This window comes from Bos indicus x Bos taurus, chromosome 5 (genome assembly GCF_003369695.1).
Source record: "Bos indicus x Bos taurus breed Angus x Brahman F1 hybrid chromosome 5, Bos_hybrid_MaternalHap_v2.0, whole genome shotgun sequence".
NCBI classification, from domain to species: domain Eukaryota; kingdom Metazoa; phylum Chordata; class Mammalia; order Artiodactyla; family Bovidae; genus Bos; species Bos indicus x Bos taurus.
Genome location: NC_040080.1, coordinates 60,932,815 through 60,948,718, shown reverse-complemented (window position 1 = coordinate 60,948,718; position 15,904 = coordinate 60,932,815). Strand labels below are relative to the sequence as shown.

Genomic DNA, 15,904 nt, shown 5'->3' with positions numbered 1-15,904 from the left:
CACACACTCACACACACACACACACGATTTAGAACTTCCCCCAGCCACCTCCATGTACCTACCTGTAAGTATGACAGAGAGAGGAGGATGCAAGGCCAGTAGAAACATTGCATTGGCATCCCTGATAGCTCAGTTAGTAAAGAATCCACCTGCAATGCAGTAGACCCCAGTTCATTTCCTGGGTTAGGAAGATCCCTTGGAGAAGGGAGAGGCTATACACTCCAGTATTCTGGCATGGAGAATTCCATGGACTGTATAGTCAATGGGTTTACAAAGAGTAGGCCAAGACTGAATAACTTTCACTTTCACACTTTTCACTACAAAACTGGGGCTCCGAAGTAGATTTTCCTTCTATATCTCACACAATATGGGAAAGGAGGGCTATAAGCATATCAAATTATAATGAGGGTGTTGAGGGTACTTCAAAGAGAATTACTGCAAAATTTTGAATGTCTGTTAAATACTATCCGTTGGTCTACAGAGTCTACTTTGTGCTGGTTCTATTGATATCAAAAAAGACATGAGCAGTCACTGTGCATCTGAGAAACTTAAAGAAAATTACTATGGAAAATAGCCATACAATTCAATAACTGAAGTGCGAGGTGTAAATCCATTAGAAATACTGGGATTTACCCATCAAAATTTAAGTGAGGTAACTAACAGCAATAAACTGTATCTGGGAAATGTATTCAAGTAATGAAAACCAAATTTACATTGAATGTTTGTCATTGTTTTTTAACAAATTCCTCTTGAGACAAATTAAACTGTGCAGTGGATGCAATCCCTATGGTCTCTAGTCAGAGTAGAAATATGGCCTGTTTTATAACCATGTTATAATTGGGAATTGTCAGAAGTCTAGAAGACTGACAAGGAAACGGAAGTTTTTCTTGTGGTTCTTGGTATGTTCTCCCACTTAAAATTTTTGTACAATTACATTGAGAATATAGAAAGGACATTCTGGTGGTTTTGATTTCCATGGATTTTAGTTACCAAGTTATGATTTTATCATATTAAAATAAAATGACTAAAATATGTAAGAAAATGAATAGGTAGATGCCTAGAAATATTCACCCTTTCAAATGCTTAGTGTAAATTTAAGGGAAAATTATAGAATTCAGAAGACCAGAACATAGTACTTTTGCAATTTACTCTCTACACTTATCTTTTATGTGACTCCTTTACACTCCATGGTAAAGATTTTCCCTGCGATGTCGAAGACCTGGGTACAATCTCTGGATAAGGAAGATATCCTAAGAACAGAATGGCAACTCACTCCAGTATTCTTGCCTGGAGATTTCCAAAAATAGAGGAATTTGGTGGTCTACAGTCGATGGGGTCACAAAGAGTCCAAAACAACTGAAGTGGCTAACACTTTTATAATTAGAAAGCTTTCATATATATCACACACCTAACAGTCTGTGTATATGATTAGAATAACAACAAGGTAAAAAGAAATCATGAGAGGATGTAATTTAAAGCCGCTGTTTTCTCTAAACTTCTATGAAATTCCAGAACTCAAAATCGGGAATAAATACTGGATCAATTATGCTGGGTGCATGCATACATGCTAAGTCGCTTCAGTATGTCTGACTCTGCAATCGTATGGACTGGAGCCCACTAGGGTCCTCTGTCCATGGACTTCTCCAGCAAAAATACTAGAGTGACTGCCATCTCCTTCTCCAGGGGTTTTTCTTAACCATTTCAAAACTTTTAGCAAAGGAATACAAGTGTCTAGGTCTCATATCAGACCACTGACCCTAGAAAGTTCCACAGAGACCTATGCTAGGTGACCGGATGCTTTTAGGTGTTACTTCTGCACCCTCTGCTCTCTCCACAGATGTCTAGCTCTGAGCCTATAATGAGTGGAAACCAGTCCCTCTGCACCCACTTCACATTTGTAGCATTTTCCTCTCTAGCAGAGTTACAACCTGTGCTCTTCTTTGTGTTCTTAACCATATACTTGTTTACCATGGGAGGAAATCTTCTCATCATTGGCTTGATCTGGGGCACCCCTTCCTTGCACACTCCCATGTATTTCTTCCTGGTTAACCTCTCCTTTCTGGAGATGTGCTATATCACTAGTGTGGTGCCTCAGATGCTGGTGCACTTGCTTGTGGAGACCAAGATCATAAGCGTGGCACGCTGTGCAGCTCAGATGTATGTATTTAGCATCTTGGGACTGACAGAATGCTGCCTGCTAGCAGCCATGGCTTATGACCGCTTTGTAGCTATTTGCCACCCGCTGCATTACTCTCTCCTGATGGGCCCTGGTGTGTGTTTGAAATTGGCTGCAGCATCTTGGACCACTGGGGTCATGGTAGAATCAGCCCAGACCACATGGATCTTCACTCTGCCCTTCTGTGGAACAGGAAGGATCCAGCACTTTTTTTGTGACATCATGCCAGTAGTGGAACTAGTGTTGATACCTCCCACAATGAAATTGTGATGTTTGTTCTCTCCATGCTCTTTATCATGACCCCCTGTCTCCTCATTCTGTGCTCCTATGTGCGCATTCTGGTGACCATCCTGAGAATCCCTTCAGCCACTGGCAGAAGCAAAGCTTTCTCCACTTGCTCATCTCATATCCTGGTTGTTTCTCTCTTCTATGGTACTGCCTTGTTCACTTACCTCCAACCAAAGGCAGCACACACTCCAGAAACAGACAAGGCAACTGCACTCATGTACACAGTGGTCACGCCTGCTCTGAATCCAGTTATCTACACCTTGAGGAACAAGGAAGTGAAGGAAGCCTTTCTTTTTTTTTTTTTTTTTATTCTTCCAATTTTATTTTATTTTTAAACTTTACATAATTGTATTAGTTTTGCCAAATATCAAAATGAATCCACCACAGGTATACATGTGTTCCCCATCCCGAACCCTCCTCCCTCAGACTAACACCAAGAAGCACTCTGAGTCTAACACCATGAGGGACTTATAGGATGGCAACTAAGTAACGCATTTGCCTGTTTTATGTTTTTCAATGTGTTTAAGCAAAAGAGAAATATGCAGTAGGATCATTAAAATGTATATCATTTGTGCAATCAATTATTCAATCAACAAAATTCTGAGCAAGTCCTATGTCTTGGACACCACTCCTTTTTCTGACTACCACGGAAATGGCATTAAGGTTAGTGTGTTTCACATCTTTTGAGTAAAGACAAAAAAATATTTCTATGGAAAATATTGAAAAATGAAAACAAGGAAATTAATACATTTTTGTGTCAAATATAGGGTGTGCCTTTTAAATGTTTACATGGAGTATAATCTCCTAATTACTCACCTCTGATACATCTTAATAATGATATGTCTTAAATAATACTTATGAGTGTTGTACATTGTAATTGTTAATACTTATGAGTGATGTGCATTGTAACACAACCCTAAGTACTTAACTTGTAAATCCAGTGAAGGTCTCTGATGTTTTATCCAAAACTAGGTTGTTTCTTTGGTCTTATCCACTATTTTTGTTTTTCCATATGAATGAAGTTTTAGAAAAATATATATTATACATTTTCTCAGGCAATGATTAAATAAATGATACTGCTTTTTTATTTTATTTTTTATTTTATTTTTTAACTTTACAATATTTATTGGTTTTGCCATATATCAAAATGAATCCACCACAGGTATACATGTGTTCCCCATCCTGAACCCTCCACCCTCTTCCCTCCCCATACCATGCCTCTGGGTCATCCCAGTGCACCGGCCCCAAGCATCCAGTATCGTGCATCAAACCTGGACTGGCGACTCGTTTCATATATGATATTATTCATGTTTCAATGCCATTCTCCCAAATCATCCCACCCTCTCCCTCTCCCACAGAGTCCAAAAGACTGTTCTATACATCAGTGAGGAGAAGGCAATGGCATCCCACTTCAGTACTCTTGCCTGGAAAATCCCATGGATGGAGGAGCCTGGTAGGCTGCAGTCCATGAGGTCGCTAAGAGTCAGGAACGACTGAGCGACTTCACTTTCACTTTTCACTTTCATGCATTGCAGAAGGAAATGGCAACCCACTCCAGTGTTCTTGCCTGGAGAATCCCAGGGACGGGGGAGCCTGGTAGGCTGCTGTCTATGGGATCACACAGAGTCGGACACGACTGAAGCGCCTTAGCAGCAGCATACATCACTGTCTCTTTTACTGTCTTATATACAGGGTTATTGTTACCAAGTTTTTTTCCCATATATCTAGTTTTTTTTAATTATTTGTCCCAAAATTTCCTTTCTCTGCATTGAATGCAGAATATATTACTTTGTTCAAATTCCCTTTCTAGCCCCATTAACACCCAGGTCCTAAGTTTCAGAGCAGTGATGGTCTGAATCTAGAATCTTTATCAGTAGGAATACAACTGGAAACAATATAGCTAGAAATTTTAAACTCAGAGACTATATGTCACTTCAAGTAAAAACAGAACAAATATATTTATTTCCTATGAATGCACAGCAGGAATGTATGTTCTTTCCTGTCAAAAGTGAATGTGATTTTACATGGGACACTGTGATAACCATAGATAAGAGGACATTCACTACAGCAGACTGACTGAAGGGTCACAGGCTCCACCTGTTCAATAGCAGAATCTCTCCCTGCTAAAGCTGACCCTTAGTTGTCTCTGCGCACATAACAAATGCCTCAATGTGTGTGGGTGCATGTGGACCCACACATGCACTCACGTACACACACACACACACACACACAGCCCAATCCAATAGCTGCTGGTCATCACACAGCATCTGATGTCTTCTATTGTTTTGACTTCATTTTAACAATCAATGCTCAGTAAAACCACTTAGAGAAGAACTTGTTGTTACTATTTATTATCTAACTATGCAAAACCTCATGCTTATGCCTGAAGTAGTTTCTGGATATTCTGAAGCACCAATTCTCCTGGATTCCAGAAGAAGCCTGAATTCCCAGAAAAGCAGATGAAAGAAATCTCTTTCCCAAACTTGTGTGCCATTTTAATGCTTGAGCTTCAAAGCAGCTCCTCCCATAGTTCACACTTTAAAAGACTAATTTCCACACACATCACAAGAGACATATCAGTACTGAAGGTTGGTTTGGAAGAATGTGAGAGACTCGAAAACAGCATCTCAAATAATGCTCTATTGTATAATATACAGAAGGAAAAGATGTGTTCAGAACTTTAGTTTAAGTAGCAGAAAGTTGTGAATACCAATGAGATGCTCTCAGTATATGCCTGCTTCTTGGAGACGTGCCCAGCACCACTCCCTTGTGTTAAGACTATGTGACGTCACTTCCAAGGTTCAAACTGATTTTAAGTAGCAGAAATCTTCATGAATCACTATCTCCACAGACCATCAAAATGATAAAACCTGATATCACATTTTATCTCCACTGATCATCAAAATGATAACACCTGATATCACGTTTATCACTGTATGCTTTTTAAGATATAAAAGCATTTTTTAAATCATGTGATAAAGTTGATACCATATGCATTGCAACTATTTGTTTTAAACATGTGACATGCTTGGAGTGGAGCTTGCTTTGCTTGTTTATCCATTTCAGAATAGACCAAAGGTGAAGGAAGGAGGCTCTTTAAATTCTAAAGAAGACAGCAAATGAGTCAATAATAGTTGGGTTACTAAAAATTTAGGAGGACTTGCCTGGTGGCTCAGATGGTAAAGAATCTGCCTGAAGTGCACGAGACCCAGGTTCAATTCCTCAGAGGGGAAGATCCCTTAGAGAAGGGTAGCAACCCATTCCAGTATTCTTGCCTGGAGAATTTCATGGAGAGAAGAGCCTGGCAAGCTACAGTTCATAGGGTCACAGACACGACTGAGGAACTAACACCACACACACACACACACACACATACACACATGATTTGGAACTTCCCTCAGCCACCTCCATGTACCTGCCTGTAAGTATGGCAGAGAGAGGAGGATGAAAGGCCAGTAGAAACATTGCATTGGCATCCGTGATAGCTCAGTGGGTAAAGAATCCGCCTGCAATGTGGTAGACCCTTGGTCAATTCCAGGGTCAGGAAGATCCTTTGGAAAGGGAAAGGCTATTCACTCCAGTATTCTGGCATGGACAAGGTTTACAAAGAGTCTGTCATGACTGAGCAACTTTGACTTTCACACTTTTCACTACAAAACTGTGGGCTCCAAATAGATTTTCCTTCTATAGCTCACACAATATGGGAAAGGAGGGCTATAAGCATATAAAAATAAAATGAAGGTGTTGAGGGTACTTCAAAGAGAATTACTGCAAAATTTTGAATGTCTGTTAAAGTAAATACTATCCATTGGTCTACAGAGTCTACTTTGTGCTGGTTCTATTGATATAAAAAAAGACATGAGCAGTCACTGTGCATCTGAGAAACTTAAAGAAAATTAATATGGAAAATACCCATATAATTCAATAATTGTTTGAAGTGCCAGGTGTAAATCCATTATAAATATTGTGTTTTATCCATTAAATTTGAGTGATGAAACTAGCAGCAATAGATTACCTCTGGGAAATGTATTCAAATAATGAAAACCAAATTTACATTGAATGTTCATCACTGTTATTGAACAAATTCCTCTTGGGATGAATTAAATTGTGCACTGGATGCAATCCCTATGGTCTCTAGTCAGAGTAGAAATACTTCCAGTTCTATAACCATACTATAATTCGGAATTGTCAGGAGTCTAGAAGACTGACAAGGAAAGGGAAGTTTTTCATGTGGTTCTTGGTATGTTCTCCCATTCAAATTTCTATAAAATTATACTGAGGATATAGAAAGGACATTCTGGTGGTTTTGATTTCCATGGATTTTAGCTGCCAATTATGATTTTATCATATTCAAATAAAAAATGACTAAAATATGTAATAAAATGAATAGACAAATGCCTAGAAACATTCACCCTTTCAAACCCTTAATTGTAAATTTAAGGGAAAATTGTGGAATTCAGAAGACCAGAACATAGCACCTTTATAATTTACACTTAACTTTTATGTGACTCCTTTACACTTAATGGTAAAGATTTTGCCTGCAATCCAGGAGACCCAGGTACAGGGGTGGGGAAGATCCTCTGGAGAATGGAATGGCAACCAGTTCATCTTCTTACCTGGAGAATTCCATGGACAGAGGAACTTGGTGGGCTACAGTCCATGGGGTCGCAAAGAGTCCGACACAACTGAAGTGGCTAACATTTTTACATTTAGAAGGCTTTAATATATATTACACACCTAACGGCCTGGTTATATGACTAGGATAACAACAAGGTAAATACAAACAATAGAGGATGTAATTTAAAGCCATTGTTTTCTCTAAACTTCTATGAAAATCCAGAACTCAAAGTCAGGAAGAAATATTCCATCCATTATGTCGGGTGCATGCATGCATGTTAAGTTGCTCCAGTATGTCGGACTCCTTGCAATCGTATGAACTGTAGCCCGCCAGGCTCCTCTGTCCATGGATTTCTGCAGCCAAAAATACTGGAGTGGGTTGCCATGTCCTCCTCCAGGGAATCTTGCTAATCATTTCAAAACTTTTAGCAAACAGAATACAAGTGTCTAGGTCTCATATCAGACCACTGACCCTAGAAAGTTCCACAGAGACCTATGCTAGGTGACCGGATGCTTTTAGGTGTTACTTCTGCACCCTCTGCTCTCTCCACAGATGTCTAGCTCTGAGCCTATAATGAGTGGAAACCAGTCCCTCTGCACCCACTTCACATTTGTAGCATTTTCCTCTCTAGCAGAGTTACAACCTGTGCTCTTCTTTGTGTTCTTAACCATATACTTGTTTACCATGGGAGGAAATCTTCTCATCATTGGCTTGATCTGGGGCACCCCTTCCTTGCACACTCCCATGTATTTCTTCCTGGTTAACCTCTCCTTTCTGGAGATGTGCTATATCACTAGTGTGGTGCCTCAGATGCTGGTGCACTTGCTTGTGGAGACCAAGATCATAAGCGTGGCACGCTGTGCAGCTCAGATGTATGTATTTAGCATCTTGGGACTGACAGAATGCTGCCTGCTAGCAGCCATGGCTTATGACCGCTTTGTAGCTATTTGCCATCCTCTGCATTACTCTCTCCTGATGGGCCCTGGTGTGTGTTTGAAATTGGCTGCAGCATCTTGGACCACTGGGGTCATGGTAGAATCAGCCCAGACCACATGGATCTTCACTCTGCCCTTCTGTGGAACAGGAAGGATCCAGCACTTTTTTTGTGACATCATGCCAGTAGTGGAACTAGTGTTGATACCTCCCACAATGAAATTGTGATGTTTGCTATCTCTGTGCTCTTTATCATGACCCCCTGTCTCCTCATTCTGTGCTCCTATGTGCGCATTCTGGTGACCATCCTGAGAATCCCTTCAGCCACTGGCAGAAGCAAAGCTTTCTCCACTTGCTCATCTCATATCCTGGTTGTTTCTCTCTTCTATGGTACTGCCTTGTTCACTTACCTCCAACCAAAGGCAGCACACACTCCAGAAACAGACAAGGCAACTGCACTCATGTACACAGTGGTCACGCCTGCTCTGAATCCAGTTATCTACACCTTGAGGAACAAGGAAGTGAAGGAAGCCTTTCAAAGACTAACACTATGGAGCACTCACAGACAAATGATCTAAACCTGTTTATTACCAAACTATTTAGAAACCCATGTATCTGCCAGAAGTATTTTCTGGATATTTTCCTCCTCCAAATTTCTGGATTCCAGAATAAGCATGATATCCTGGAAGAGAGATAAAAGAAATCTCTTTACTAAACTTGTGTGACATTTTGTTCTGGAGCTTCACAGCAGCTCCTCCATATGTAAACATTTAAAGAGTCTTTTCTTCATATACCATGAGAGAAATATCAATACTGACTCTTGGTTTAGTAGAATTACGAGAGGCTCCAAAACAGAAACATCAAAAATGCCTTTTATATAATGTATGCAAGGAAAAAGTTGTGAACAGATCTTGAGTTTAAGTAATAGAGAGTTGGGGACACCATTGAGATGCTTTCCATTGCATGCTTCTAGGAGACATGCCCCACACAGCTCTCTCATGTTAAGACTACTTGATGTCTCTTCCAAGGCCCAACATGTTTCTGGTTAAGTACAAGAAATCTTCAGTAGTTAGTACCTCCACGTACCTCCAAAATGATAAAATCCTGATATCACCTTTATTACTCTATGCTTTTCAGATATTAAAGCATTTTTAAAGCATTAAATGTAATATTACATTTGCTGCATATTGTTTTAAATATGTGACATGAGTGCAGTGGAGCTTTGTTTACTCATTAAGCCATTTCAGAAGTGGCCAAAGCTGAAGTAAAGAGGCACTTTAAATTCTAAATAAGACAGCAAATGAGTCAAAAATAATTGCATTTATTAAAAACATAGAAAATCACCCCAGGCACCTCCATGTATCCACCCTTATGTGTGGCAGACTGAGGAGGGTGAAGCAAGTTGGAAATGTTGCACTTACAAAACTGTGGGTTATCAAGGAGATTTTCTTTCTATCTCTCAGAGTAGATAGGAAGGGAGAGCTGCAAGCATATGAAATCATATTCAGGGCAGGAGGGTGTTAAGAGTGCCTCAAAGAGAATTACTGTAGAAACTGGAAGGCCTATTAAAAGGAAAAACTGGATAAAAGTCTCCACTCTGAAGCTTGCTGAGATGTAGCATCTGGGGCAGCTGAACAACTTCCATCTGAGAGGAGCTTCAGATAACTAAATGTTAAAAACAGGCATTGGTTGTATCCCCTGGAGCTTGGGTGGGGTGGGGTGTGGATATAGGAACATAAATGTGAGGGCTGCTTCTTATACAATTACTGCTATCCTTTGAATTGAGGTTCACTGTAGGAATCTTTAAAAAGCAGAGTTAGAAACGAATAAAGAATACTTGACAAAATAACCAACTTATGTATAAATTTACAAAATATGCTAATGTATATATATAAGGAAAACTACAAAGTTTTGATGGAAAATATGGAAGAACCAGAAAAATGGAAACCTAATAGCCTTGTACATCAACAATTGAACCACGTTGTATATTACATCCTATAACTGCCTGGGCCTCACCCAGTAAGGACATTTGCCCTTTTCCTCTCTCTCATTCCTAACTTACCAATTCACCAGACCACACAGGGTCTAGAAGCTGTTGTGTATTGGCTGAGTTCTGAATTTAAAATATGATAAACTTTTTCAAATTCACTATATTTCAATAATTTAAAAAATCTGCAAGTTATTTATTTATATAAGTGACAGAACTAGTTCAGGGAAACAAAAGGGAGAATCAAAAGAGCAAAATTAAACAGTTATTAGAAAAAGTAAAGCCATTTCATAGTTGTGTTCCTAAAGAATTGAGCATTCTGTTACAAATATTTGATTTTTTTATGTGAAAGCCAGTGACACACATAGCATTGTTATGTTATATGTTATATCCAGGGTATATGTTATACCCTGGCTTATGTAGAAATTTGAATGGAATCATTTATCATCTCATTATTTTCCAAGTATGAAAATTTAGCAAAAATATGGAGCACCTTATTAATGGCAAACTGGTAATCTCCTTTATAATTAATATATTGATTTATAAATTCATAAAATATGTACACAGAACTTATTCACTTTATGTTCAGAGGTCTTCTTTCACTACTACTTTGAAAATTTCCAGTTACAGTAATAAAAAAGCTTCTAATGCACACTAGAAATATTAAAGTCAAAATTTACTTCTTAGGAGATGTTTGCATTCTGAGAGCACACATAAGGAAACATCAGTATTGGAAGAAGCTGCCATTTCAAAGCAACGGAAAAACAACAGAGGAAGAACAAGTATTAGACATATTTGAAGTGTGTCTTTTTGGTAAAAGTTTACTAGCAAAAAATCTCCTGTAAAGCTTTTGAAGACAGGTATTTTTAAGCCTATTCTGTCCTGAAAAAATCATATTTAGCCATCTCCAGTAAATGATCAATAAGAACACAAAGAACAACTTCTGAAGCTGGCTGATAATATGTAGTCTCTAATATTATATATGGTCCAATGGTATTTAAAATATGCCTTTGTTTCATCTTAATATCAATGCACTAACCACTGACACCCCACAGAACCAATTTAAAATTTGAAATCAAGTTTCTAGTTGATATCTTGCTCAGAAATTCAAGGTATCTCAACTGGATGTGCCCAAAGCAAACTTATAAGTGAAGCTCCCTGAAAAATATGTCAAAAGTTTCCATTCTATATCTTAGCACAAACTACTACACCACCCATTCTGTATGGAAGACAGGAGTCTTAGGATTGTCCTTGTAACACAGCTTTCTTTGTCACTATATTCAATCTGTCACAAAATAATGGCAATTACACACAGGAAACATATGAAAATCCTTCACTTCTCATTTTTCCTGCCATAGTCCAAACTGTCATCATTTTGACCTTTAATTGACCTTTCTGGTGGCTCAATGGTAAAGAATCTGCCCACCAAGATGTGGATTCATTCCCTGGGTCAGGAAGATTCCCTAGAGAAGGGCAAGGCAACCCACTCCAGTATTCTTTCCTGGGAAATCATGGACAGAGAAGCCTGGAAGGCTATAGTCCATGGGATTGCAAAAGAGTCAGACAACATCTTAGGACTGAACAACAACACATCCACTAGGAAGGACTGACCTTATTCAGTATGTTCCAAACTATAGTCATGGTGATAGTTGCAAATTAAAAATTTCAGTAAACCATAACCATGTCTGAGTGCATACAGTAGGCTCATAAGTTTTAGAATAGAGACTAACATGAAGAACATAGCCAAAAAAGATTGAGCTCCTTTTTGCTCTCACAGACCTCATCTAGCTCCATGCTCTCTGTGTTCTAATTTCAATGACTTTCTTTCAGTTTCTTGACTATCATCTCACCATGCAGACAATGCACATGCTGCTTTATCTCTCTAGAATCTCCCTCTCCAATAACTGTGTTGTTCTTATAACTATTCTCTTCATCTAATTAATCCAAGTTCTTCAAGTCTCAAATCAATAACCACTTATTTATGAAATCTTCATCTCCATAACTACATATTTTCTTCCTATTACATATTTTATGACACTGTTTAACTTTCTTTGGGTCCCAAGTTTTCTTTCCATATTTATGGTGCTTCAGATGTTTATTTTTATTTCTTTTATTATTAACTCACTTGAGATATTCAAATTTATATTCCTTCTCCAAACTGCTTGATATTACCCCTACAGACCTTGTTCTTTTCAGATATTTTTATATAGTTAGACAACTAACCATTCTGAAAATGTACTATAGATCTTTACCCTGAGCTACCTCTCCTTAAAAGAGAGTAAATACATGATATTTTACATGTTTCAATGCCATTCTCCCAAATCTTCCCACCCTCTCCCTCTCCCACAGAGTCCATAAGACTGTTTCATACATCAGCGTCACTTTTGCTGTCTCGTACACAGGGTTATTGTTATCATCTTTCTAAATTCCATATATATGCGTTAGTATACTGTTGAAACAAGATGCCAGTCCAGGTTCAATGCACGATACTGGATGCTTGGGGCTGGTGCACTGGGACGACCTGGAGGGATGGTATGGGGAGGGAGGAGGGAGGAGGGTTCAGGAGGGGGAGCACATATATACCTGTGATGGATTCATTTTGATGTTTGGCAAAACTAATACAATTATGTAAAGTTTAAAAATAAAATAAAATTTAAAAAAAGAGTAAATAATAATAATTAGATCAAATATACGTTTGGCACCTAATCTATGCCAGGCATTGTCCTGAGTGTTTTACAAAGTATACCTCCCTTATACCTCACAACACTGCAATTGGGGTATTATTATTATTTCTATTATAAAAATGAAAAAATTGAGGCATAGAGAATTTAAGAAACTTTCCAATGGTAACAACATTTGTAAATGATAAATTCATTATCTTAAATACTATACTACTATATATTTTATCTATTTTTAATTGAAGGATAATTGCTTTACAGAATTTTGTTTTCTGTCAAACCTCAACATGAATAAGCTATAGGTATACATATGTCCCCTCTCTCTTGATATATTTTTTTCTTCAAATTACACATTTATATTCAGTATAACACTTTAACTTAGAGGTGCATGAATGGTGCAGCATTTTCTTCCTGCTTGTTGCAGATATGAAGAAAAATTATTCATAGAACATGCTCAAATTTTTTAGTCAATTATTCATAGGACATTCCCCACGTTATCATAAGCCAGATGTAGCAATGATACCTGCAGGTATACTGGCAGAGTGCATAACCTGTTCTCAGAAAAATCTAAATACTTAGGACTTGTTCCCAAACATGAGCTTTTGGTTGATAAAGGAAACACAGGATTTAGGAGGTTTAAACTTGAAGAATGAACTGGATAGGGTGAAAAAGTTTCTTTAGCATAAAAGGGAGTAAATAAAGAGAAAATCTATATATGGACTGTTAATTCAGTCATATAGTATCCCCACATCAACTGAGTCAATTTATATTTATAATTTCAAAATTTGATAGGAAATTAAACATGTATAAAGTTGTCTGTGTATTTTCGTGACAGTCCACCGACCATGGGCTCAGTTCAGTTTAGTCGCTCAGTCGTGTCCTATTCTATGCTACCCCTTGGACTGCAGCAAGCCAGGCTTCCATGTGCATTACCAACAACCAAAGCTTGCTCAAACTCATGACTATTGAGTCAGTGATGCCACCCAACCATTTCATCCTCTGTCGTCCCCTTCTCCTCCCACCTTCAATCTTTCCTAGCATCAGGGTCTTTTCAAAGGAGTCAGTTCTTCGCATCAGGTGGCCAAAGTATTGAAGTTTCAGCTTCAGCATCAGTCCTTCCAATGAATATTCAGGACTGGTTTCCTTTAGGATTGACTGGTTGGGTCTCCTTGCAGTCCAGGGGACTCACACAAGTCTTCTCCAACACCACAGTTCAAAAATATCAATTCTTCAGGGCTCAGCTTTCTTTATAGTTCAACTCTCACATCCACACATGGCTACTGGAAAAACCATAGCTTCGACTAGACGGACCTTTGTCGGCAAAGTAATGTCTCTGCTTTGTAATATGCTATCTAGATTGGTCATAACTTTTCTCCCAAGGAGCAAGCGTCTTTTAATTTCATGGCTGCAGTCACCATTGGCAGTGATTTTGGAGCTGAAAAAAATAAAGTCTGTCACTGTTTCTATTGCTTCCCCATCAATTTGCCATGAAGTGATGGGACCTGTTGCCATGATCTTAGTTTTCTGAATGTTGAGTTTTAAGCCAGCTTTTTCACTCTCCTCTTTCACTTTCATCAAAAGGCTCTTTAGTTCTTCTTCACTTTCTGCCATAAGGGTGGTGTAGTCTGCATATCTGAGGTTATGGATATTTCTCCGAGCAATCTTGATTCCATCTTGTGCTTCATCCAGTGCAGCATTTCATATGATATATTCTGCTTGTAAGTTAAATAAGCAGGGTGACAATATACAGCCTTGACGTACTCCTTTCCCAATTTGGAACCAGTCTGTTTCTCCATGTCCAGTTCTAACTGTTGCTTCTTGACCTGCATACAGATTTCTCAGGAGGCAGGTGAGGTGGTCTGGTATTGCCATTTCTTGAACAATTTCTTGTAGTCAATAAAGCAGAAGTAGACGTATTTCTGGAACTCTCTTGCTTTTTCAATGATCCAACGGATGTTAGCAACTTGATCTCTGGTTTGTCTACCTTTCCTAAATCCAGCTTGAACTTCTGGAAGTTCATGGGTCAGAAGAAAGAAATCTGTTTTAAAGACATTTCACTATCCTTTCCTTTCTATATCCTTTATTAATTTTGATGCATATGAGGCATTTTTTGAATTTTATCTCCTTAGCAGTCATTGTCTCTTTGCCTTCTCTTTCATTGGAAAAGCACACCTTCCTGATTCTCAGACTACATGTTAGCACTATAGAATATGGGAGGCTTGTTATCAAGGCCTCAGAAGATATTGACTCAAAATCTGATACACGATCTTGAAAGGTTCAATCAAACTAACTCTTGAGTTTTTATTTAAGCAAACAAGAAGGTGATATCTCTTTTCATTAGACTTGAACTTGGGAATATAGAACTCTGGAGTACCCAAGGACTATAGCACAAGAAAAGAGAGTATTGTGGGTATGATGTCAATGAGAGGAAAACACTGCCTAGAGATGCATATTCTTGAGTCATGATGACTTATAGGCCAGTGAATCTAGCTTTAGTAATACATATAATTTTCTACTGTAGACAATAATGCCCTCCCCTTCTTTTACTATTTGCTTATATCATTCTGAGATGAGGTATTCCTTACCAGTAACTGAAAATTCAGTAGCTCAAAAGCCATTGTAACTGAAGTTCTAGAGACATCTCTTGTTGTTGTTTAGTCACCAAGTCATGTCCAACTCTTCATGACCCCATGGACTGCAGCCCACCTGGCTTCCCTGTTCCTCACCATCTCCCGGAGTTTACCTAAGTTCATGTTCACTTAATCAGTGATGTCATCCAACCGTCTCATCCTCTGTCTCCCTCTTCTCCTTATGCCTTCAATCTTTCCCAGCATCAGCATCTTTTCCAATGAGTCAGCTGTTTGCATAGATGGCCAAATTATTAGAGCTTCAGCTTCAGCATTAGTCCTTCCAAAGAGTATTCAGGGTTGATTTCCTTTAAGATTGGTTTTATCTCCTTGCTTTTCAAGTTGCTCTCAAGAGTCTTCTCAGGCACCATAGTTGGAAAGTGTCAATTCTCTGGCACTCTGCCTTCCTTATTGTCCAGCTCTCACATTAGTAAATGACTACTGGAAAGATGATAGCTTTGACTATATGGACCTTTGTCGGCAAAGTGACATCTTTTTTAACACACAGTCTAGGTTTGTCATAGCTTTACTGTCAATAAGTAATTGTCTTCTAATTTCATGGCTACAGTCACCATCCGCAGGTATTTTAGAGACATG

The 15,904-nt window shown here is 38.6% G+C and overlaps 1 protein-coding gene and 1 pseudogene across 1 annotated transcript; both read left to right on the top strand.

Annotated features, from left to right (window-relative positions):
- Positions 1–1,837: 1,837 nt before the first annotated feature.
- Positions 1,838–5,587, top strand: LOC113893470 (olfactory receptor 10C1-like). The gene is given in 3 exon segments (XM_027543447.1): positions 1,838–2,414; positions 2,417–2,748; positions 5,531–5,587. Coding segments are annotated over 3 exon segments (966 nt in total).
- A 2,047-nt stretch (positions 5,588–7,634) lies between these two features.
- Positions 7,635–8,593, top strand: LOC113893469 (annotated as a pseudogene).
- Positions 8,594–15,904: the final 7,311 nt, after the last annotated feature.